The sequence below is a fragment of the Temnothorax nylanderi genome, unplaced genomic scaffold (assembly GCF_030848795.1).
Source record: "Temnothorax nylanderi isolate EJ_2023f unplaced genomic scaffold, tnyl_v1.0 TNYL_tig0021_pilon, whole genome shotgun sequence".
In the NCBI taxonomy this organism is placed as follows: Eukaryota; Metazoa; Arthropoda; class Insecta; order Hymenoptera; family Formicidae; genus Temnothorax; species Temnothorax nylanderi.
The window spans coordinates 781,120-805,115 of NW_027249083.1; the positions used below are offsets into that span (position 1 = coordinate 781,120).

A 23,996-nucleotide genomic window follows, 5' to 3' on the forward strand; every position below is an offset into this window, starting at 1 on the left:
TAAGTTTCAAAAGTTATCGGTTAGTAAATAACGTATTATTATATTTTTTATAGATATTAGTTTATTAATATTTTATTTATTGTTGAATGGGAGATAAGATTTTGCTCATTCTCTTATTTACATAATATATAAAGATGTATAGATATCTTTTTATCCGTTTTATTATGGAAATAAAACAAATTTCGTAATATTAACGCAATCTTCTTTCCATGCACAACGATGCGTAAGAAGAAGCCGCGGTTACCCCTGCAGTTGAACTTGCATGTCTGACTAAAGCCAAGCTTTACTACTTCCGCCGACGGTGTAGCATGAAAGCAACATAAAAACTGTTCCCTTATTTTTCCCTTTCGTTTATCTATTTACCTGTGCAACTCTGTTAACTCAACGTCATAATATAAGCTTGTCGGTTAAAGATAAATCAGATAATAGAGAAAACGATACGAAATTGCGTTGAAGATGTCGAGACGAGAGAATTTTACTGCATATTTAAAATACATAGAGAAACGTATGAACAGTCTTTACTCAACTTAACTTAACATTTAAACACCTATTTCGAATTTTTATTTAATATTTGAAAAATGATAAAATAAAAAGAAATACAAAATGTTAATTGCTGTTTGTTTAATCGAGGTCTGTTTAATTGAGGCAATAATTCGATTTCGCGCACGTATATTTAACGCTCGCTGATCAGTTTCAGTCTTCCAATTACAAAGATCAGTTTGCGCAATCCACTTTAATCATTATAAATTCTCGCTGCCATTTATTTGCTCTCGCACGTCGGAATTCTCATCATTGATATTGACACGCATTTCTCGATCATTTACTCCATATTTTGCTGGCGCTCCGACATATCGAAATCGATTATGTACATATATATATATATATATATATATATATATGTATTCGATATGCATAATTGGCACTCCCTAGGCATCTCCTGCTAAATTGATGCGATATTTGACACATATAATCCTTAGCTCTCTCATCTACTCCATTTACAACATTGATCGAAGACTACATTCGTAAGATGAGAAGTACAACGGTAAAATAATTATTTACCGATATTCGAGATGTGTTTCTATAATATGTTATAACATATTATAATATCCACGTACGTAAAATTACTTTTGTAATTTCATCCGTAAATTATCCACATAATTTAACGCAACGTTCAACGCAACTTTGCTTAATTTATTAAACATGCTATTTCGATATCATATCGACCTCACTATTCATCCTTGATTTATGTTCGATTCTAGAAACCCAGATACGTTTTACAGAGATAAATACGCGAGAATATATACAGCGCACCGATGTGCGAGTTACGTGTTCGTCCAACATAATCTGCAAAAACTAACCCGATTGTAAGCTGTGAGTTTAGTACGTCATATAAATAATATATTCATAACTTCCGTGTCGCAACATAAACGAAAGAGAGAACAGCAAAATCTACGTGCCGACTAAAAAGACATTCAGCCGGTGGCACCATCATTTATCGTTAACACTTCGTTAACGCGTGGTCCAATCCGTTTACGCGCTTTTAAGCCATCAAGCGATGCATTACGAAGTCGGCAAAGCGCACGAGCACTCAAGAAAAGCAGATTGGATGTTCGTAAAATTTATGACGCTGACTCGACGCAAACGGCATAACCGTTTTCCGCCAGGCTATCGCGCGATCCCACGCGTCGCTCTTCAACCTTTTCACGGATACGACGATTCCCGCGGATGTCTCGTCCGCGTCGAAGCATCTGTTTCGCACTCAGGATATCCCATGAATACGCGCGAAACGAGAATTTATCTATTCTTTTTTTTTCCCGCGACCCGTTCCAACAATGTCCCGCGCGTGTCCCATTCTAACACTTATCGTCCTGAATACTGAACCGCGCCCGGCGCGGCGCCCGTTCGTTAAGAGCTCCGCTTTTCATTTGTAAATCGCGACGTTTTTTCCTCCACAATGCCGTCGGATAACGGTCGTCCCGAGCACTGACGTGTACTTTTCGACGACATTTCCCCCCCGACTTGAATGAAAAGTGTAACGCAAAAATCTGTGCCATATATAAACGTGACACGTTCGCGTGGGACATGAAACGTGCACGCGAGAAAATAGAATTTTATGATACGTCCGCACTTTCCAGAGAAATTGCATAGTTAGACTGAAATAGGTTTGCTGAGTTAAGTCTCGCTATCGAAAGGTATTCATTGTATTCATTGAATTCGCCGTATCTCGCGCTATTATCATTACGCACGTAATGCGATATATCTGCATATTGAAAGAGGATATGAGATTAATTCAAATTGAAATTTTCCTTCATATTCTACGGAAAAAGAATTTGTTAAATACTTTTGTTTCGTACATCTTATTATGTCTTACAATGTATTACGTTTTAAAGAAGGAATTTCGATCTTATTCCCTTCGACGTTTCCTCGTCGACTGTCCCTGAAACGCAAAGAGAAGTATATAAAGGCATGCGCTACAGAAATGGCATGAGAAACGGCGATCTAGACCGTTTCAATTCCACATCCGTTTGGCTCTTTATTTTATCGATTGAAACTTTTTTCCCGTTCGCGCCGGTGGTTCAAAAGATTTTTCGATATGTACCACTTTCGCGCAGACGAATTCTGGGCGTGTGTTTTATGAAAGAACGCGCTCATTCTCGCTCTCGTCGCAGAACTTTGCTCGTTTATCTATCTGCTCGACTCGTTACTCAGTGCGCTCGTAAATCTCGCGATTACAGATCGTTGACCGCGGCGTGACGCGGTTCTGAAAAAATCCCGCTTGCAGTTGCAAATTTATCGGCAAAATTGCTGAATGCTTATTTAATCTGATAACGCGCGCACATTGTTCCTGCGGTAACACATACTGCAGGTTCATAGACCGTAGAGGTGAAGAGGGCATTTGCAATACGAGCTGCTCTGTGTTCGCTTTGATGGTATACGAAACATTTCGCATTTGCTGCAATTTCACGCAAAATTTCTTCAAATTCAAAAGAGAGAAACAAAAAAAATATATATATATTTTTAGAAAATAGTTGTTTCAAAATTGAAAGGAAAGAAAATTAAAAATGTTTTTTTTTATTTACAAATTAGGTACGTCAAATTATATTAATTTTTGTTTGTTTGTTTGCTTCGGACTATGATGAATTCTTTCGGCGGTATCAAAAAACGCTCCTTGCTCAATTTTAATTTAGAAATAAGTCAAGAGTAAATGAACACGCGGAGTTTCGGCCGCGCATTCGCAGTTGGCAACTGTCTACATTTGTATGTGTTATCCGCGAAAGTACGCAACGTCAACCTCGATTCTACCGTGCATACGGTTTCCAGAATGCGGTTTAACCGCACGGCACGGCTGAAATTTTCGCTCGTCTCTGGTCCCTTCCGCCTTCCGGTGTAGCAGGAAACAATTGGAGTACCGCTTCTCCTGTTCCTTTCTCAAACAATAATATAATCATATCGTATAGTCAGCGAAGGAAGATTGCTCCTTTTGAAATTAACAATTTTGTTCGATAATTTTTTTATGTAACTTGTATAATAATAACATTTTGATTATTGTATTAAAATTTCATATTTAATGTTATACTATAAAAATATTATAATATATCAATTAAAATCGAGTCGAGATTATTTAACGATATTTTAACTAGATATAAATTTTCTGCAAAGTAAATACAAGTATTTTTTATTTAAATAAAATGTAAAATTATATAAAATTTGGCCAATTTTTTCTCAAGATATGCTTATCAGATTTTTAACAAAGATTTTATTTTTTAGATGACTTTAATTTTATGTGGAAGTAATTTATATTTTTTTACGCGTTGTATGAAAAGTTAATATTCTCACATTTTATGATGTGATTACTTTAGATTTTTATTTAAAGCTTAAAATAATGTAGGATAGAAAATGAGTAATAACTTTTCTGAATGCTTTTATTCGAAAAGAAATAGCCTTTATAATTCGACCAATATATATTGGTCATTAACGTCGATTTGACCGGAATAGCCTATATTGAACAAGATTTATTGGCAACAAGTTTTTAGAAAAATATAACTCTTGTTGCAAGAATTTTAAAATTCTGATATGCAGATTATATCCGGCCTATAATCCGTTTATTGTTCGATTAGTTTTTTATATGACACCACCGTACCATGAAATATATTTATAGATCCGATAGAGCACCGCATATTGGAATATCGCTCCACCAGAAAAATCCATTTCGGAGCATCATGCTCTCGATATACAATGGTCAAACGCTCTCTAACCAGAGATTTTTATTTCACCCTCTGGAATGCGCGGAGACACAGTAGTCATTGAGCAAATCCAATAAAAGAAACGTAGGTATAAGCTATGTGGCCATCAAAGAATCATTTAAAACAAATATAGAAGCAATCACGCGATCTCTCGATGATTTTACGATTTAACATTTACTATATGGATTTGGCTTATAGATGTGCTTCGCGATGATTGTATTTACTTGTCTGATGAATAGAGTTACTCTTATCATATTCGCATAAAAGGGCTTTCACCCCGAGAATTTGTGCTAAAATATTTCGGATCATCCGAACAATGGATGCAGCTAGAATTCTCGAAATATGCAACGGTAAACGTGAAAGAGGGAGCTATGCACAATGCGCTGATTAAAATAATGGCGCTGACAAGCACAAAGTTGTAATTCCATTTATGTAGAGTCTCGATTCTTTCGTATTGCGACAGGTACATTTCTATTTACACGTACTTATCGGTACCTACAGTAAATATTTCGTCTACCAGCAGAGTATTTTGTCCCCGTAATAAAAGCGGGAGGATATTCTACCCGGGCGCTACAATGCTCCCCCTCGGATATTTCCAAGATTTCTCAACAATACTCCATATCTACCGCAAATATTTTCCTGTAGCTGTGTAATCCGATTCGCGTCTCCCTTGTATCGTCATCCTAGAACCACAAATACTCGTTGATCGCCTTTCGCGAATAAATTCTGCGATCCTGATACGTGCTCTATTACGTTCCCATCTGGAATATGTATTTAAAAATTGATCACGATTGTCCTTGCGCTTATACAACGTAACTCAGCGAGCAAAAACCCTAAAACTTTTTAATCTAGTCATAGCAAAAATTTTGATAATATAAAAGACATATGATCTTTATTATCTTATAATTATTAAATAAATTTTTATTTTTTAAATCTTATAAATTTCAATAAAATTATAAAGTTAAATTTGACACTCCGCGACAAAAATAAGTTTTCTGTTTTCATTCCCGTGAACCGTGACTCGTAATATATTCGTATATAATTAATGTTAGAACTGGACACAGAGTGAAATTAAGATAATTACGTAGTACTAGGTACATAAACTTCAAAATTAGGCATTAATGCCGAAGTTGTCACGCAGGATTTCTCGGGTAACTTCAGTTTCCGGGGGACTTTGGTTTTCGATCTACGATCCCAAACTTATGGTCTTTCCGAGATACCTAAACGTCCCTTTGAAACATCGCGGTAGTATCCGCGAACGTAAACACGTCAACAAGGAAGTCCGAGTATGGCCGCGAGGCGAAACGAATGGAGATAACAAATGGTTATTTCGCGCTGAACTAACGACTCTTCTTTTTGTCGCGCGGCCGCTCCTAACCAGGGATCGGCAAAAAAAAGGAGGGTAGAACGTTTCACGGAGCTGGATTCGGCGACACTTTTATGGATATCTTCTGCAGTAAGATTTTTTTCCGATTGCTGCTTTTATGAAGAGAGATGTATGGGGCCAAAGCGAGTGCTTTACGGCCGACAGTGACGAATTGACGAAGTGTTGTGCACAACACGTTTCCCTCCTTTGGAAGAAAAATTCTGCTATCAAACGAACATTTCTATACGATCTATTTTTATGGACGATCATGAGAGATATCTTACTCGGCTACGTTAGCACACGGTACTTGTCGATACGTCGGCAAAACGTAAAAGGCGATCAACGCAGATGGATATGATGGAGTTCGCAGGAGGTATGGCGCTCTTATTTTAACGAGTCATGTTTTTTGCTCATCATAGATATGAACGAGTTTTAATTGCGTACGACATGAGTCGCATGCAGCAACGTACAGATATCGTATGTACCGTTTGATGTATCGTGGGATCGATTTCAGTCGTAAAATGCTACCGTGCAAAAGTACATATTGAGACATAAATAATAGAGGTGCCTCGTATTCAAAACAGATATTGCATAAGAGATATCATTTTTCAACAGAGAATTGGTACATACATAAGATGCTTTGTGAAGCTGCACAAATACTTTGTAAAAGTCCAATCCGAGTATAATTACAAAATCATTTAATATTGAAGAGAGAGAGAGAGAGAGAGAGAGAGAGAGAGAGAGAGAGAGAGAGAGAGAAAGTGAGATTAAAAGATTTTAACAAATAAAATACAAGTGTATATTGATAAATTTTTATGTCTGTTAATTTTATAATTTTTTTGCGGTAAAGTCTTAATTCAGAGATTAGAATTTATTTCAATTAGATTTAGTTTTAATATAAGAAAATTAAAAAACTTGCGCAAAAACAGATTATAATTTAATCAAATTTTTATCAAGAAAATCGACATCATAGATTTATGATGAATAAAAAATATGTTCATTAAAATCTTCCGAAATAATAATCTGACAATGAGTAGAAGAATCTCGTCAATAAATATGCTTATTAAATTTCTAAAACAAAACCATTAATATAACTTAATATATGTGCATTATTAAAGCGGATAACAATATTGTGATTTATATACGTTTTATTGCACGATGTGCACATAATTAAATGGAGCAAAATTATTTTAATACGATATTCATTGTAATTTAATGAGAAACAGAAGGGTCGTTAAAAATAAATTATTAATCAGCGATTAATTTTCAACACGATTAACTTGTATAATATAACGATAAAGAATGAAAAGTTTTGAATGTGAAAGCTAACGTAAAATCGATCGAACGTAGCCATATCGAGCGAACTGTAATATATTCCGATTCAGCGCGATGGCTCCAAGAAGAGCGAAAGGATATATCCCCTAGAAATCCATGAACGACGGCATATCTCAGCTATAGAAAAGCCACTGCGAGAGATAATAAAAAAGACTTATCGTACGATTTCGTCTTCCACCATTAGAGCTAACGATCGTCGTGTGCCGTTACATAGGTACGCCGATTGAACCACGCAAAATGCACTTCGCGAAGTACATATCTTGCACGTAGTCGACCAAAAGTTCTATGGATACAATCGTTTACGTGTGTGACAGACGCGGCAGAGACGGTCGAAACTCGAAACCTCGGAGAATCAGTGGAGGGGAGGAGGGGAAAAGTGGCAGTCACTATTCGCGAAAAAAAATTTTAATTTCACCATCTAAATGCATCCGGCGCCGGTGCGACTAAATTGTCGGCACTCAACGAGTTCCGTTCCGTCGTTACGGGTGGGTGGTAGTTTCTGACATAATAAAGCCATTCCCGACTTAATCCCCGTCCTCCAGTTGCAGAGCACCCTGTATCCTACCGACCCGTCGCGTCGTGCATGTACTCCGCCTCGCTGCTACTATCGGCCAAGTGACTGCGAGCGAGCGATGACTCGGCTGGCGAAGTTCTTAGGAGTACCTAGGTATCGCGCCGTCTTGGTACCGCCGCGCCGCCGCGCCGCGATACGAATCGGTACCGGCAACTAACTTACTTACGCGACTTATCAGTGTACGCTCTTATCTGTTCCGTGTCGCTCACTATAACGAACTTGAGCCGTGGGGTTTCCAAGGAAAACGACGAACTACATTCCTTCTGAAATTTCTTCCATTAAATTACGTCTATATTGCGTTATGTCTTGTCACCTCGTCGCAGGTGCAGACTTGCTGCTATTTTTGTCGGAATTATATACAATTGGATGGAATTGTTGCGTATTAGCATAGAATAAAATGGACGAAGAGTAATAGCGAAATTCAATATTTTATCAAAATGACACGACAGAAATGTAATCGAAATTTTTTTCTAACGGGACCGATCAATTTTACATATTCAAATATAAATTAAGCTTAAAATATAAGAAAGAGTGCAAGAGTAGTATGAGGATTAAGAAATGTGACGAAAATAAGATATGAAATCGAAAATACACTGTTCGTCTTTTTTTTTTTTGTTCAAACATATGCAGACACGATATTGGAAAGTTCGTGAAGTAAGACGCGCGAATAACTTTGAGCATATCTCCGTTAGTACATAAAGCGGGAAAAGCTGACATCGTCAGAAAGTTAGAATATTCTACTTTGTCATGGTGCTTGAATATTCCGTAGACTTCATGTAAGACCAACATTGTTTTCGCAAATGATATACAACCCCAAATGAGAAGAACTTGAGAAAGTTTGAACATATCCTAACAGAAGAAATGTATAAATGTATAAATGTATGCGCAGTTAGAATAAAACTTTTGAATTCATTTTGCAACAGTTTCATCTTATGCTTTCGCAGACAGTTTAGCGCACACTGAAGCTCCTAATTTATTCGCGTTTGCTATTAGGTTCTGCAATATTGCGTTTATGAAAAAAATCCGGTATTAATGGCGAATGGAAAAATAATGGTTACATATTGGATGACGACAAGTATGAATGTCAAATATTTTTGTATTACATACCTACCAGCTACAAATAATCGGCTTACAGTGACCTACGTTAATGAAAGATTCCATGATTTAAGCGTTATCCTTGTTTACTCTTTGCATTACTGAAATTTATGATTATCGTGAATAGTACTATAGGATAAACCCGTTCGATTCGTTAAAATTTGCCGCAACATTACACACAACTTCATCAATTTAGCGAGACCGTTCACAATTATCAACGTAAATCACTGTTACACTAAAATTAAAAAAATATACGAACGTTTGAGTTAACACGTCGGAAAAATTAAGATACTGTGAAACGTTCTCTCCCTCTTCTATATTAGTTAAATATTTGACTAATATAGATATTCGTTGCCATTTGGAGAATAATTTCGACTTTATCTCGCATGTTATTTTAATGAAGCAACCATGCGATGTTTGCTCATGTAATTGCAGGAAACGAAGCTGCTTGCCTTTATTCGCCGATAGGGAGCACGTGTGCGTAAAGTATATGACGTATCGATCGTGCGAAACTTGCTCATATAGAATGCAAAAGCATGTGTGTTGTATCGGTCTATATATGTGAATATGTACATACATACATATTGTGTGAGACCGTTTCCATTCCATTCGCCTTTCTATTCAAGCGTGAAAACGAGAAAGCTGGCAAGTCAACATTATTTATCGATTGTACATCAAGTAAATTAAATCGAAGGCACGAGTGCAACAACCAGGCGAGCTCAGTTTTCTCGATAAACAAGTTAGTTGCCATTTGTTCTGAATGAATGGTGGGTCCACTGAATGCAAAAAGTTTACGCGCGAACAATAATTTAACAGTTGCAGTGAAAAAGGCAGAAGTGGACAACCAGGTGCGATATTCAGCGTGACCATTCGTAAAAACAATGGCTGATTTTTCTAACAATCAAAATGCATTGTCGGAATCAATTATTATTATGTTATTTATCACTTTTGATAAAATGGAATTAAATAGAACAATATTCTATAGAATCTTTTATAAATGGACACATTGGTGTGATTTATTCGCTTCGAATAAGCTATTATATTATACGGAAAAGATTGTTAGCGATATAAAGCCACACGTGTCAGCCGCATCTTTGCTTTAATATATGCAAAACGAATAGCAGAAGTGAAGCCTAAAGCAGAAGTGCGAATAATAGACACGAATACGTAAGTGAATAGAACGGGCTCTAACGTTGAGACGGTGTTTGTCGAATCATTACTGAAAAGAACGAGGAAAATCCTCGTGAAGGTATGAAAGAACGGAATTTCCGGGCAAGCATTGAACCGGGGATAGGTTCCCCCCCGGGCTCACTTTTTAATTATACCAAAATCTAATCGACAAAGGTGATCTTGCACTCGTTAGCTACCTTCTCGTTTTTCAAGCCTTGTTATTGATTGTGCACGATTCGCCGCATTAATGGGTGATTTGATCTTACAATCGAACGGGTTACGTAATTTTTCGATAATCAATACGCCGTTAATTGTCGATGTGATTTATAATAAAGCTCGTAAATAGATAATGAACGCCAAAATGCATCGCGCCCCCATTCAGGATGCAGTAAATAATACCCTGCTCGAACTGTTGGTGAATTCAACTATACTTTTCGAACTTTTTGTTTTAAAAAGCATCTTCGCCAGCCCATATATATCTACCGCTTGGAGAATAAATGTATTCGTGTATTATACAAACATGTTACAATAATCCCTGCAATATTTTTGTGGTATGTCACACAATGTATACATGAAATGTTGCTACTGTAAGGTACGCAACTATTAATATATAAATAATGTTTATAAATTATGGTTATGTTTAAATTAAGTTAGGAAAAAAATAGTAGCATTTTCAAATAAAAAAGAATTATTGTTATTTCTGCAAATAATATTATAACTTACAGTTTCCTATTTCTTCAATTTTTCTATTCCCATTCTTCCAAATTCGGATTCTTTACTTTACTGAAATAAAAATGTGCGGTTTAATAAAAGTTACGTCTGTGCGGAATATGCCATCTTGCGTAATTGTAACGTTTTGTTGCAAAGTAGAAACCATTTTGTGAATAAATCATATAATCTTTCACAAATTATAAAAATATGTGCTTTAAAATTATACGTAGCGGAGAGGCGATTAATTTTACAGAATATTGCATTTTTAAAATCTTTTTGTTTCTTGTACCTAAATAAATGTAATGTATAATATTGCTCCCCGTGTTTTAAAAAATTGTTGCCACTAACTATACGTTAATAATACAGTACACCCACACAATGTTGTAAAACTGAAATGTTGCGATAAACTTTTATATAAATGTGTATATGTAATTATAATAATGATAATGAATAGGCAAATAATCAATTTATTTAATCACAACTATTAAGCATATGGAATAAAGTCTGCCTAGGCTTTTAGCTCATCTCGGTAAGCGGCTTAATAGCACATTAATTTTCAATATTTGCTCGCGCATTCGCACGTGGGGCCAATACATTAATTATCACGTGAAAATCAGACGGGCGATGTTAACTGGTACTGGCTTTGATTCTAAACGAAATTTGCAGTGAAAAGAAACGCCCGATATCTGCACATATCCAATTAATTTTTCCATTTCCACTATTTCGACGCGCACGGGATGCAAATAGACATTCTTCTGAATTTTAATTAACGTGCGAGTCGGGGTACATATATCAAAAACAGAAAGTAGCCTTCCTCGTCCAGCACCTAAAAGATTTACAATTAATAATTCACAATTCGAAGACCGAGCTTATTACGGAAGAGCATGATCCGTATGAATTCGCGGGGATCTATTCGGCTCCGGCGTAACGCATCATCGATTCACCGTCAACGCGAACGGAATTGACGCATGCGATCGATCAATGTCGAGTTCGCGGACCAACGACTTCGTTCGTTTACGTGGTACAAATAAAATTCCCGGAAACGTAACGGGATGCGCCCGTACGCTTGATTGTTGGAAATATTGCGGGCAAGAGCAAATAAAACGTCGCAAACTCGAAACGTACGAGTTTCAAATGCAGTCTGTGATTCCGTAGAGAGCTCTCGCGTAACAGTGTAAAATGGGAATGCCGATGAGTATTCGGCAGCAAAGCAAACAAAAATTATTTAGACCAACAAGAAATTAATTACAGTTTATCGTATAGATGTAAGATAAAACAGAATCCAGTCTATTCTTATATTTTACATAATGTCTTAGTATTTATATAGTATGCATATTTTAAGTAGTATATGTGTTGCTATCATGTCTCTTCATCTTAAAGTCTTCGAACTCGTTGCCTTGACCTGCAAAAATATTCTTTTCAGTATCCGCCACTTCCACTAGTTACTTTCATTCACAAAATTTATTTTTAAAAATATTCTAGTGAATCTAGTTAATATATGCAAATATAAAATAATTATTACCAAGTTTTGTCTTATCTTATCGTAAATATTATTTGGCAAACAAGCAGTAAGATAACCATGACTTTTTAATTTGCGCGTGCAAAAGAATGAATGCAGAGAAAACTGATTTTATGTTATTCTTATCCGCTTTATTTTTCTCTTTTCTCAGAGCTTGTCTTCTCACCCGTGTGCCCGTAGACGCTGTGGATGCAAGCTGAGATGCATCGCGTATCAAGAGCCTATCACACGTCGAAGTCGCACATCGTTTTGCAAATACGTACAGACAACTCGTGAGTTGCGAGCGGACTTTCGAGTGCGTCGTTAGACGCGCTCAAACGTTCGCAATCGTGCAGATTCTCCACGATCTTGATGATGAAGAAACAGTGCTTAAAAAAGCTGGTCGGCCATCATCAAGGCGGATCCTCGAAAATTCGCGATCGACAGGGATGAAAGGTACGTTGCAATAATTTGATTTTATCAATTTCGCCTTGCTTTCCTTTCCTTTCCTTTCCATGTTAGTTTTTATTGACAGAAAAAACAGTTGCTCTTAAAATAACAGTTTGCAATTTTTTTATTATATAAAAAAAGAGACGATATTTCTATGAAACATTGTTGATCCAATCTTATTATGATTATTATTATAATATACTAAAAAGCATATCTTCTGCAATCGGCAATTTCTTCATAACAATCAAATTAATATATAACGAAATTGCATTGAAAATTTTATATGTAGGTAAATAAACAAATAATATAAAATTTTATTTAAAACAAGATTATTTTCAAAAACATACAAAATGCGTGAAGAATATAATCTTTAGAAGAATCACTCAATATAACTAAATTGTATTGAAGATTTTATTTATAATATTAAACAAGTATTATAAGATTCCTTTATAAACATTTCTCCATACATAAATTGTACAATAAAATATATAATAAGATTTCATTTAAAAAAAGATTATTTTCAGAAACGTACGAAATACGTGTGCCTCGAGCGGGACACTGGGGTCTCGTCTGGGGTTTCAGCACCGTAATCGCGTGGGGAAGTAAGCGAGCAACCGATGATGATGGAACACAGGCAGACGATACTGCTGGCACCCTCACTGAGCAACAGCAGTTGTTGGCGAGGCGGCACGTCCGACGCCGCTTGGACAGGTCCAGGCCCTGGAGAGCTAATACGAGCTACCCTTATACTGCTACTCAGCCTTGGTATCCTGTGCGCCAATCTGCTAGTGATATGTGTTATCAATAGCAGACAGTACAGCAAATATATACACGCTCAGGTAAGATAGTACATTTGATACGTGCAATTTGATTTACGTAACTTTTTAGAAATTAACGAACAAGTTCTCAATCTCCTCTTGACAAAATTTATACTTTGTTAAATATGAATTTTGAAAGTTAATCCTTTTATTTTTATAGTAAAATAATAGTAATTGCGAAATCTGTAAAAATTTTAAACTCCCAGGAAAGAGTGTGTTGAGAAGAACAGCGCAATGCAGATTTCTCTGAAAATTTCACTTGTTATTCGAAAGATAAAAATAGAACACTTAATGAGATCAAGGAAAACGTCAAGATATGTATAAATAGTGAGATTAATATTATATTAGTTTTGTATCTTATGAAAGGATTATGGTAGGTAAAATATCAGTTACGCGAATGTACGAAGGTTTCAGTCGGTGTCATAACTCATAGTCTGTGATGGAAGGTATTTTCTCCATTTTCCTCTTCTTCCTATGTAAATCAGTCTGAAATGGTTAGTTACACGGAATACGGGACAGTCATGTTTCTGGATTCTAAATGAGTGCCGCCGAGTTTCCATAGAGAGACTGATGACGCCCGCAAAAAATTCTACATTAGTGAGTGGATGTTTCATCCTCTATTTACTCGATTAATTAAAGTTTTCTGACATAGTAATACGTAAAACTGAGAACATTTTTATTAAAGCGCGGTATATAATATACCGTTCTTTAGCATTCATCGATTTTCACCGCATGAATATGTAAATCTTTCTAGAGAGTTAGTTAGATATACGGGTTGGTTATTTTCTATAACTGTATTGCATACATGAAATATATTCTTATTCTGTGCGATGCTGCGACGCCTAGTTTAAATGCTGTTCGAGAAATCATTATCCTAACAAATATTTTATTTCGTTTTGTTATCAGGAAATACAATCTTCTACGCCGTAGATGTATTGTCACTAATGATGTTTAACTTTTCTGTATTGCTCTTTCCGGTGTTCCGTCTTAGTTTTTCTTCGCCTACCTAGCGACTTCTTCTCCTGCGCTCTCGGATCTAATTTATGTATATGTAAAAGTTACATAGGCTACTAAATATGTATAGGAAAGTAACTTCAAATTTCCATACGATTATTAGCGAGAGTAGAAAGTAATATTGCGAAGATTGAAAGTTAAAACTACATTAACAACTTTAACAATTGGAGACATGTATTTTTTACTTGGCCTAGAAAATTAAATCTTTTATTATTGCGTAATAATATACGTAATATACGTAAATTTCCATAAGCATTAATTAAAAATAAATGTTATTTAAAGTTAAACAAAACAATCAGTTAAATCGGCTGATTTAATCTTAACTGATGTTCACGGAAATGACCCACAGTTAACTAAAAGAAGTTTTCGTTAAGTCAATCGATATTTCCCTCGCTACGCCTCATGACAGAGTTAATGTCGCGCACATTGCGCAACAATTCAACCGTTTCGGTAACGACGTTCATTGACACTGACCAAGACAATCAACAGGTTCTCCTCAATTTTCTTCCAGCCCAGATATTTGCTGACGAGCTTAGCGAGCAACGATCTAGCGATTGGCCTTTTAGTGACGCCTTTCGGTTTCTTACCAGCTGTTTACGGATGCTGGCCATATGGCGAAGTTGTCTGTCAAATTCAGGTAACTTTTACAATGTATATCACTATTTTTTTCTATATAGGTTTTGTTTATCTTAAAATATTTATATTTGTCATGCGAGAGTCGTGTTAATATACCGTTTAGTTGAGAAATAATCAACGTTCGTTATCTTACTTTAATTAATTCTACATGAACATAGAACGTACAGTATATTTTATATCGATACTATATTTTTGTATATATTGCATCACAATGAATGTTAGCTTGAATATAACATTGGAGATTACGATATTACTTATAGCGTTGCGCATTAAAGAGCCGTTCAATAACCTCGACAGCTTTTCTTTGCCAGAAATCGAGGAATTTGTAGGAAATGGTGTTCGCGATGCTTGGCAGGAAATTATTATCGTTTGAAACTCGTGGCTGCGCTTCCGGCAGCCGGTACTTCTTCCGCTATTTCCTCCACCAGTCGGCGGCTGCGACGTTATCGGAGTTCCTGGCGATAATCTTTACGCATTGCTCCTTTCCCCCCGATCCCTTCCTCGTCCTCTACGCCATCTTCTGAAGTAACGGTCTGATTTGTGACCGTATATTTCTTCATTTCGCACGTGCTAAACTCGGGAATGCGCCATTTCGTCGACAGATCTCGAATTTCATGGTATTTGCTTATCTAGCCGAAACGGGAAATTGCTGTAATACCTTGCGCGAGATTAGTATACACAAGTTATACATATATAAACTAAATACAACTTTCTGTGCAATTTATAATAAATATTTGTCACGCGTCGCAAATTAATGTACGTTAGGAAATTTATTTTTCTTTAACAATGATAAAAATAGGGTATGTTGTGTGATATATCTGTGTTGCTTTGCTCTCTGATTATCTAAATAATAACGATTGTTAATTAACTTCACGATGTATTGGCAACGTAGAACGTATTTGCGTAGTAAAATATCGCGATAATTAATTTTAGTAACTGCAAATAATTTAACGAAATTTAACGAAAGTTTAACAAGGAAGCCATTACAGAGACCTCCTCGTTAAGCAGAGATATGATGAGTCTATTGTATCTGTTATAATTTTGTTTACATTAATATTTTCTCAAAACCATATTGATGCTGGATGTTATAATTGAACGTCGTGTTCAATTAAACACTTTCATTATTTATTTCTGTATTTGCTTATTCCTATCGATAAAATAAACAATAGAAAAACAACAGATTTGTTATAATATAGGCTGAGATATTAATTATATCATCGTTTATACATATAATATAGAAATAGAGAGATGGTACGTGCAGTGTCACTTTTATCTGAATATTGTAAGTTATAGCCATACTCATAACAACAAATCATCTTTGCCGCATTTTCCCGATAAGAATTGAACTACGTAGAGATATGTATATGTCGCGTTATATCGGAATACCTTTCTGATATCTAAGATGTTGATGTCTTCCGATGTTTCGGCTTTGCATCTCTACAGACATGCATAATATTGTGTCAAAACACTGTCCGTTACCATCAAGATTCTTACGCTACGTCACTTTTATCAAATATCAAGACTATATGCAAATTTAGTGCAAATGTGTAATAAGATATGGTTATCAACTTGAACGAAAAGGGGACCATCTTTATACAAACTGCAATCAAAACGCTGAATAGCAGATATCGATCAAATATTGAGGAAGAAATAAAACAAAAGTTATAAATAAAATAAAATTAAATAACTATATAATATTTGCATATTTAATAAAATTAAATAATTATTTATATCTAAAAGATTTACATTTTTTTGTGAAGAACTCAGCAATGACTCTTCAGAATTGCAGTTAAGAATTGTATTATACGTGTATTGCACAATTGCAATAAACGTATAACGATTATTTATCAAAGCAAATATAGCAAAATAAGATTTAAGAAGATTAGTATATTTTTAATCATAGTTTACGGAATGGTCTATATAAGAGTTCACGAAATAAAAAGAGTACATTCTTTAGAAATAGGTAGAAAGGATTCGTTCATTTACAACATTAATAATTAGTATCATTTTTAAAACACTTCTCGAGATCCTATCACAAAAAGAGCATCGTACAAAGAATGAGATGGGCGATAGGACGGTAAGTGACTAAAAAGAATACAAGATAATGTGGTAGCAAGTAGAGACTATAAGCAAAGAGAATTAATAAACGTGGAGAGCACTTCCCGTGTAGCTGGAAATAGATTGCAAATTTGGTGGAAACGTGGTATAATTAGTAAGACCAAGCAGGAAGGAGATAAGTGGCAAATAATTAATAAACAGATGCGAAACACAGATATCTGATAATTAGGAAAACATATGTTGCATAATTAGGAAATTTAAAGAACAAAATAATGTAATATAAAGTATATACATTCTATATACAGATTCTTATTATCTTTGTAGATATTTTTCTACCAATCAAATGTTTCTCTATATATTATTATTCTCAAATTATTACTGACATTAATACGACACAAAAAAAAATATAATTCTCTCAATACGTTTTTTGCAAGTTTTGATTTTTTTTTACATACAGGTAAAATATCACTTTGATAGCGGATATTTCGAAAGATTGTACAATACATATACGATTGTGAAATGTGTAACAGCCGCGTAGAAATTCAGATAAAATTCGATGCTGCGGACGATCCTATAAAACTTTACGAGCACCATCGACTGTCGAAATAGAAAATCAGGGATCTCGACACCTGCAGAAATTTCATAAAACCATAAGGATAATATTCCTATGTACGAATACTTTCATCTTGGAGACATATCGCGCGTATTTCTCATACATACAGTCTCTTTATCCATACATCTCTCAAATGGATACGCGCGAACGATGGAAGGTTAACATTTCAAACTCAAGTATAAGAAGTCTCGTTTCGTGCTCTTGTTACATCTTTCGCATATGATACAACATTCCATGTACATTATTATATTTCATATTGTGCACGCCACTTTCGTTCATATTTTATATGTACATTCTTAAAATCTCTCGAGATTTTCTGAAAGTTCTTTCTTCTTCTCTTCTTTTCTCCTAAAAGAAATTTTATATAATCGTAAACACACACACATGAAAACTCTTGATAGAACGAAAGTAGTAGCACTCGATTCGACACAGGCACAGCAAGCATCCCGTTAGCTCAAAGAGAAACTACGTACAAATACTACGAATCTATTAACCCCAAGGGCGTATCAATAGCGTTGATAGTGCGCCAGACCGCTGGCAAGTGAAAAAGAGAACGTGCAAACAAATAAAAAAATTTTAAACGAACGTGTAAAACTTTACGTGATCAGTTAATAAAAGTGGCGTGTTTGTAGTTTCGGCTCCGTATTCATCATGGTACAACGACACCTGTGTACAATTGAATCGAATTCGCGACCAGCTAATAGTTTATGTATTAGAATTTATTGATCCACCGAGATTAATATAGTGTTTAATATTCCACTGTGTTAACGGGCGATCAATTACATTCCGTTCATTTTAAACGTCGTTCGAAACAGCATCCGTATCTATTTGTGACAATAATGAGCGGTAATATCCGAGCTATTAAACAAAACGCTGCCCTTATTTGAATGCGTTTACCACATATCATTGTTCCTGTTATCGATATGTTCAACAGATAGCGAGGAATACGAAAAGATAATGCGAGATATTTTATTATATAAAAATTAAAACGCTTTGAGGGTCGATTTTGCTGTAAAAGGGATAAATAACTGTTTTAAGTTTCTTTGTTAATTCCCACTTTGAAATTTCAACATTGTGATTTTTAAATCTTTTACTTCAAACTTGGAGATATGCAGTTTTGACGCTGCACGTGCAAATATCGAGTATCGCCCGTAGAGAAACATAATTGAGAACGGGTCGATTACAGCGCGTTGACAATTGCTCCATTGGGAAAGAGTATGAGAATGACACGGAGATCACGCTTTCTAGATATTCCGGAATGGTAAATCGTCTAGCCACTCGATATTCATAGAATCTATTCTTAGTGGCAACAAATCTCTCGGGTTTACGCGATAACCTCGGGTCGCGATGGATTTGTGTATTCAGATATCCGCTAGAAACCAAACTATAAACTAGGATAAACTAGTACGCTGCTTGTTCTTGCTCGGTGATATGCTAAGAATCACTGAAGACAATTACTGTTGTTACCATGTTGTTACCATGTTGTGACGATCCTGCTGCTCTTGTAATGTATTTAGTACATTACAATACCATTAAGCATTTAAGCTCCTCAGACAATACAATGATTATTGATATAACAGTTTTTCAATGCAATTGAAACGATCTTTTTATACTTAAAAAGATTTTCCATAATATAAGTGAGAAACAATTATTTTATATAATAATACCAATAAAAAAAACCTGCATTTTTCTAATATATTAAAATTTAATATTTTCCATTTACAATATTATCTTTAGAATGAACGGTGGTATTTTATTGCAAGTTCGTTCGCTTATTATGGTACATTGGTATAAAACAAACTCCAAAACATCTATTGGTAAATTTTTCAACGTTCACTACCTATATTAGCTGCATAATGTCATTACTTATCGGAACGAGCTACGATGTCGCCGAAGCGCTAACGCTGTTCATCCCTCCGCGATTTTCTTCTTTCTTTTTTTCGCGGCGTAAACCGACCTGAAAAATTCTTGCGCCGCCGCGACAGTAATGCGATTGCGAATTTAATATTCCACAATTCCGGGTATACGCCCCAGCCGCGCATCGCCGTGCCGATGCCCGTTTCATTTATTGGCGACGAGCGAGGAATTATATTACGTTAAGAGAAGAGAGGCGATCGCAAGTTTCTACGAGAGATGCGGCACGTTTTGTGCGCGTGATGTGACAGTGACGTGCTTCAGATTCTCGATAGCGTACGTGCACAGAGACCCCCATGAAAATGGAATAAATCGTTGCCATTGGCACCTGGAAACTACCATTGTCGAGTAGAAGTCAACTCTGCCTGATTGTTAACTTTATTTTCCCATTGTTTACATTGGTGTTGTGAAATTTTCACAATTGAACGCGCGCGTTCGCCCAAGCTCCACTGAATTTCGACAAAAAGCCAGCGTTCTCCGCTAAAAGGATGCGCGTTGTAACGCGCTACTGCAATCGGCCCAAGGTCGTTCCAGAGTAAATGCAATTTTCGTGAAACTCCAACGCAGCGCTCACCGTTATTTCTCGACGGTATTTCTCGGCATGGCAAACTAAGGGATCAAACTCGTTATACCAATTATTCCGCGGCTAAATAACAGTTAGCTCAATGTTCCATTAAAATCTCCGAGTCTCCGCTGAGATTCGACGACGGCGGTGATGGCAAAAGGTTAGCGGTTACTCGGAGATAAGTCAGCTTGTGGCGAAAATATTTGGTTAAGGTCTTCCAAGAGAGAGTGTTTTGGGGATATGGCTCCAAACGAGGCCAGACCGATCCTGGCCCCTTTAGATTATCAGAGCTTTTCCCTGGCCATACGCCAACGGTCACCATGGTAACCATCTTAAACGTATACTTGGTACACTCGTACCCTCGTCTTGTCGTTTCTTTACGGCTACATCGACGTCACTGATTCATCGAATCAAGCTGTCGCCTTCGGCGGCTCGCAGTATTTGGGATCGTTTCCCTTTCCCAGAGATCGAATCGTGCCTCTGTCCTCGCCTGTCTCCCTCGGCACCTGCCGGATAGAGCAGGTCCCGAATCGCGATAGCGTACATCTCGTTACGTCCCAACTGTCCCGCTTCAAAGTAGACCAACGTATCGGACTCGAACGACGGTTGATGTCAGTAGATAGCTACGAGATTGCTCAATATGTGGTTGAACGTATACGCTACAGACGGATATGTTATACGGCATTTGCTTCAGAATGCTGTCTATTTTTTTCTTATCATTAACTTTAGTAGAACCAAAAAAGAATCATAAAATGTTCAACTTTTATATATTTGTGCCTATAAATTTATGTATAAATAACTTCTTTCAGAGATAAATTTTTAATATGTAGATAATTTTTTATTTCCCTAAAATCTATTTGATTTCAATAATACATAGCTAAGAAATATTTTTGCATGCGCGATAAATGCTTAAATAATCGATAGAATAGTTGACAGGTTTCACAGATAAAAATCTTTTTTGAGATGTATCTCGATATAATGCTAACTTATTGCTTAACAAGCTTATGAAGACAATAATATATATGTTTAAAAATTCTTTTCTTAGAGAGTTAAATCAATATGTTTTTTTGTGTTTTATCGCAATTTTTAAAACTGTTAAAAATTAATTTGAACGTTTATAAAAAATAGTAATAGGAAAGATAGAATTTTCTAAATTTTCGAAGTGTCATGCACGTTAATTTGCAGTTGTAATTGCGTTCCTCTCGCCGCAGAGTCGTAGAGATAGTTAGTTTCAATTGGATGAAAGGGTTGGCGGTGATCCTACTGGCAATTTGCTCGCCGTCTGACAGCTTGTTTCGTGTAATGTATGTACGTTTGGAGAACAAATTAGCGTTTGCCGACAGTCCATTCGTAGACCAAATTACGAGAAATTGACCCGTTACATGCCCGTAATCGATACATTACTATACCTATATATAAACCATCGCGCAATACTTGCGCAATATCAAGAAATAAACGTTAATTAGTAAATAACGATACTTTCTCAAGCGCTACTTACAATCTTCGATAAAAATTCTCTTCTGATAAATGTAGAAGCTATCATATTACTTTTCAATTTAATAAGAGAGAAGATAATTTATACTTGTATCTAATTAAAATGTAAAAGAAAATCCAACGCGGATTCATATTATTTGATCCCTTTATCTTAATTACTTTATCCCAACAATTGAACCAACCAACTGTACTTCATCGTTGATAATAATTACGTTTTATTAATTTCTAGAATTTACGAAACCATGTTCTACAATTTTATTGCAATTAACATGCGTAAATTCAATTTTTACCGTAGTGTCTACACGCGCAGAATTTACAAAAACTATACGTCACACTATTTAATCGCGGACTAAAATTCACAGGCAGATAAGTGCAACGGCGCGGAAGCAACATTGCGCGGTGATGAATGCGGTCCTTTTTTATTCGAGCGTGACATTTAATTACAGCACGGACTCGGCACCAGGTTTATAGAGCTTACTAACGATTCCCCGTACAGTGAAATGTGTGCGACGTAATTGTAACGCCGTCTACGTGAGACATCAGCGTAAATAATCAGTGGCGCTATAATGTTAATTAAGCCAATCTCGACTGTTGATTTGCAGCAATTAATTAGATGATTCTGTCTCTGCCTATACCCTCAAATTAGAGCAATAACGATTCTCACGCGAATTCCGGTGCTCGATGCAAAATTACCGCAAAGCATTGCGGCACGAGCGGTAAACCGCAAGCTGCCCCTCATCAACGGTAAAATCCTGATTATTTTGCTATATTCATATAGGAAAGATCCATATGCATCTCTAGGATAAACTAATCAATTTACAATTCAATCAAATGCAACATTATTATTATTAATATGTGAATCACATTTACATTATATTATACGCATATAATTATATTATTAAATTATTATTAATAAATTATTGATAGATATACTTATGTAATCTTTGTTCTCCTTCTTTTGACAAATCAAGAAATGTTCAATTTAACTAATGATTTGTAAAAAAAACTAAAAGGAATGTAACGATTGTAAGACGCTGCCTACAAGTACAGTTGATTTTCTCTCGATGTTCTCTCAACTCATCAAAACTTCTCGCTTATCTGACTTGTCTCGCTGCTTGTCGACCTATGCACTTTTCCAAGAAGTTATAACTTATTTGAAAAAAAAAAAAAAACTGAGAAAGAGAGAGGAAGAGAGAGTGCGCGACACCTGAAGAATCTCGTTTGCTCTTTCGGAAACTTTTACTGTTCCAGGCACTTCTTAGGGGCGCTTTGACTCAACAGAGCGCTGTTATCCTCGTCTGCATGGCAATCGACCGTTATGTTTGCATGCTGCACCCTCATCGCTATCACAAGCACTCTTCTAAAAGGGTAAGCTATATTGCTGTCTGTACTCACTCATTAACTATTAAACTATTAACTGCTAATGGACTCTTACACACTTATTCGTCGATATTACTTGTCGATATTATAATAACATTGTAACAAGTTGCAATGTTTCTAATATAGGTACTCTTTATTGTAAATTATTCACGTTTTCAAGCATCTATCTTTTGCTTTTAACATTAAATATTAAAATTTTAAATAATACAAGGGGCTGATACTGAATAATACAAGCTCTGATGATTAAAAATCAACTAAATAACCAAAGATTATAGCCGTGACAGAATGTTCATGTCAATATTAATATCTGTGTGGATTTTTAGTGAACTACACGCCGAATATTTTTTGGTCTTGCAACACAGCCCTAATTTTGCCGGAATAGTCCACGTACTTAAATCGATAATCGATTTAAACAATCGATGCTAATTAGCATCCTTATAATTAAATTACTATAAAGAAATTTAAAGAAATTATTGCGAAAAATATCACCTGAGCCAGAGTTCGAACCTGGGACTTCCCCAATTCCGTGTAGGGTGTCGTACCAATTCGACCACTGAGGTATGTACATTATAAGGATGCTAGCATCGATTTAAATTAATTATCGATTTAAGTATGTGGATTTACTATTCCGGCAAAACTAAGGTTGTGTTACAAGACTGAAAAATATTCGGCGCGCAGTTCACTGAGTTGGAATATAAAAATTCACGTAGATATTAATATCGACACGAACATCCTGTCACGGCTTAACCCCTTTGTTATTTAGTTGAATTAAAATTTTAATTATTTTCAGAGAGTGATGTGTTGTGCATAACAAAGATTTATCTTTTCCTATTTTTCTTTTATAAAGTTACGTAATTTCTATTATAAATATTTAAAAAGACAATATATTCATATTTTGTTAATTAAACGTGATTCTTTTGATTTAAATATGAATAAAAAGTTTTTTTTATAATCATCATTTTCGTATTTCTACTACAGTAAAAACGAATACGATTCTTTTATGATTGTTTCACGAAATTTCGTACCAATGTCACTCGTTTCAATTTGATGTCACCCGTTTC

General features: G+C 35.6%; 1 protein-coding gene across 6 annotated transcripts in view; it reads left to right on the forward strand.

Moving 5' to 3' along the window:
- LOC139769280 (trace amine-associated receptor 9) overlaps window positions 1–23,996 on the forward strand; it is a 63,584-nt gene that overhangs the window by 10,764 nt on the left and 28,824 nt on the right. For 4 of the 6 annotated variants that reach the window (XM_071700194.1, XM_071700192.1, XM_071700195.1 and 1 more), the window contains exons 3-6: window positions 12,166–12,449; window positions 12,968–13,282; window positions 14,787–14,912; window positions 22,807–22,923. In XM_071700194.1, coding sequence (XP_071556295.1) covers window positions 13,061–13,282; window positions 14,787–14,912; window positions 22,807–22,923 — 465 coding nt within the window. In that variant the 5' untranslated portion in view covers window positions 12,166–12,449; window positions 12,968–13,060. Of the gene's footprint in view, window positions 1–12,165; window positions 12,450–12,956; window positions 13,283–14,786; window positions 14,913–22,806; window positions 22,924–23,996 lie in introns of all 6 variants that reach the window. The other 2 variants (XM_071700193.1, XM_071700197.1) reach the window with 2 other exon arrangements.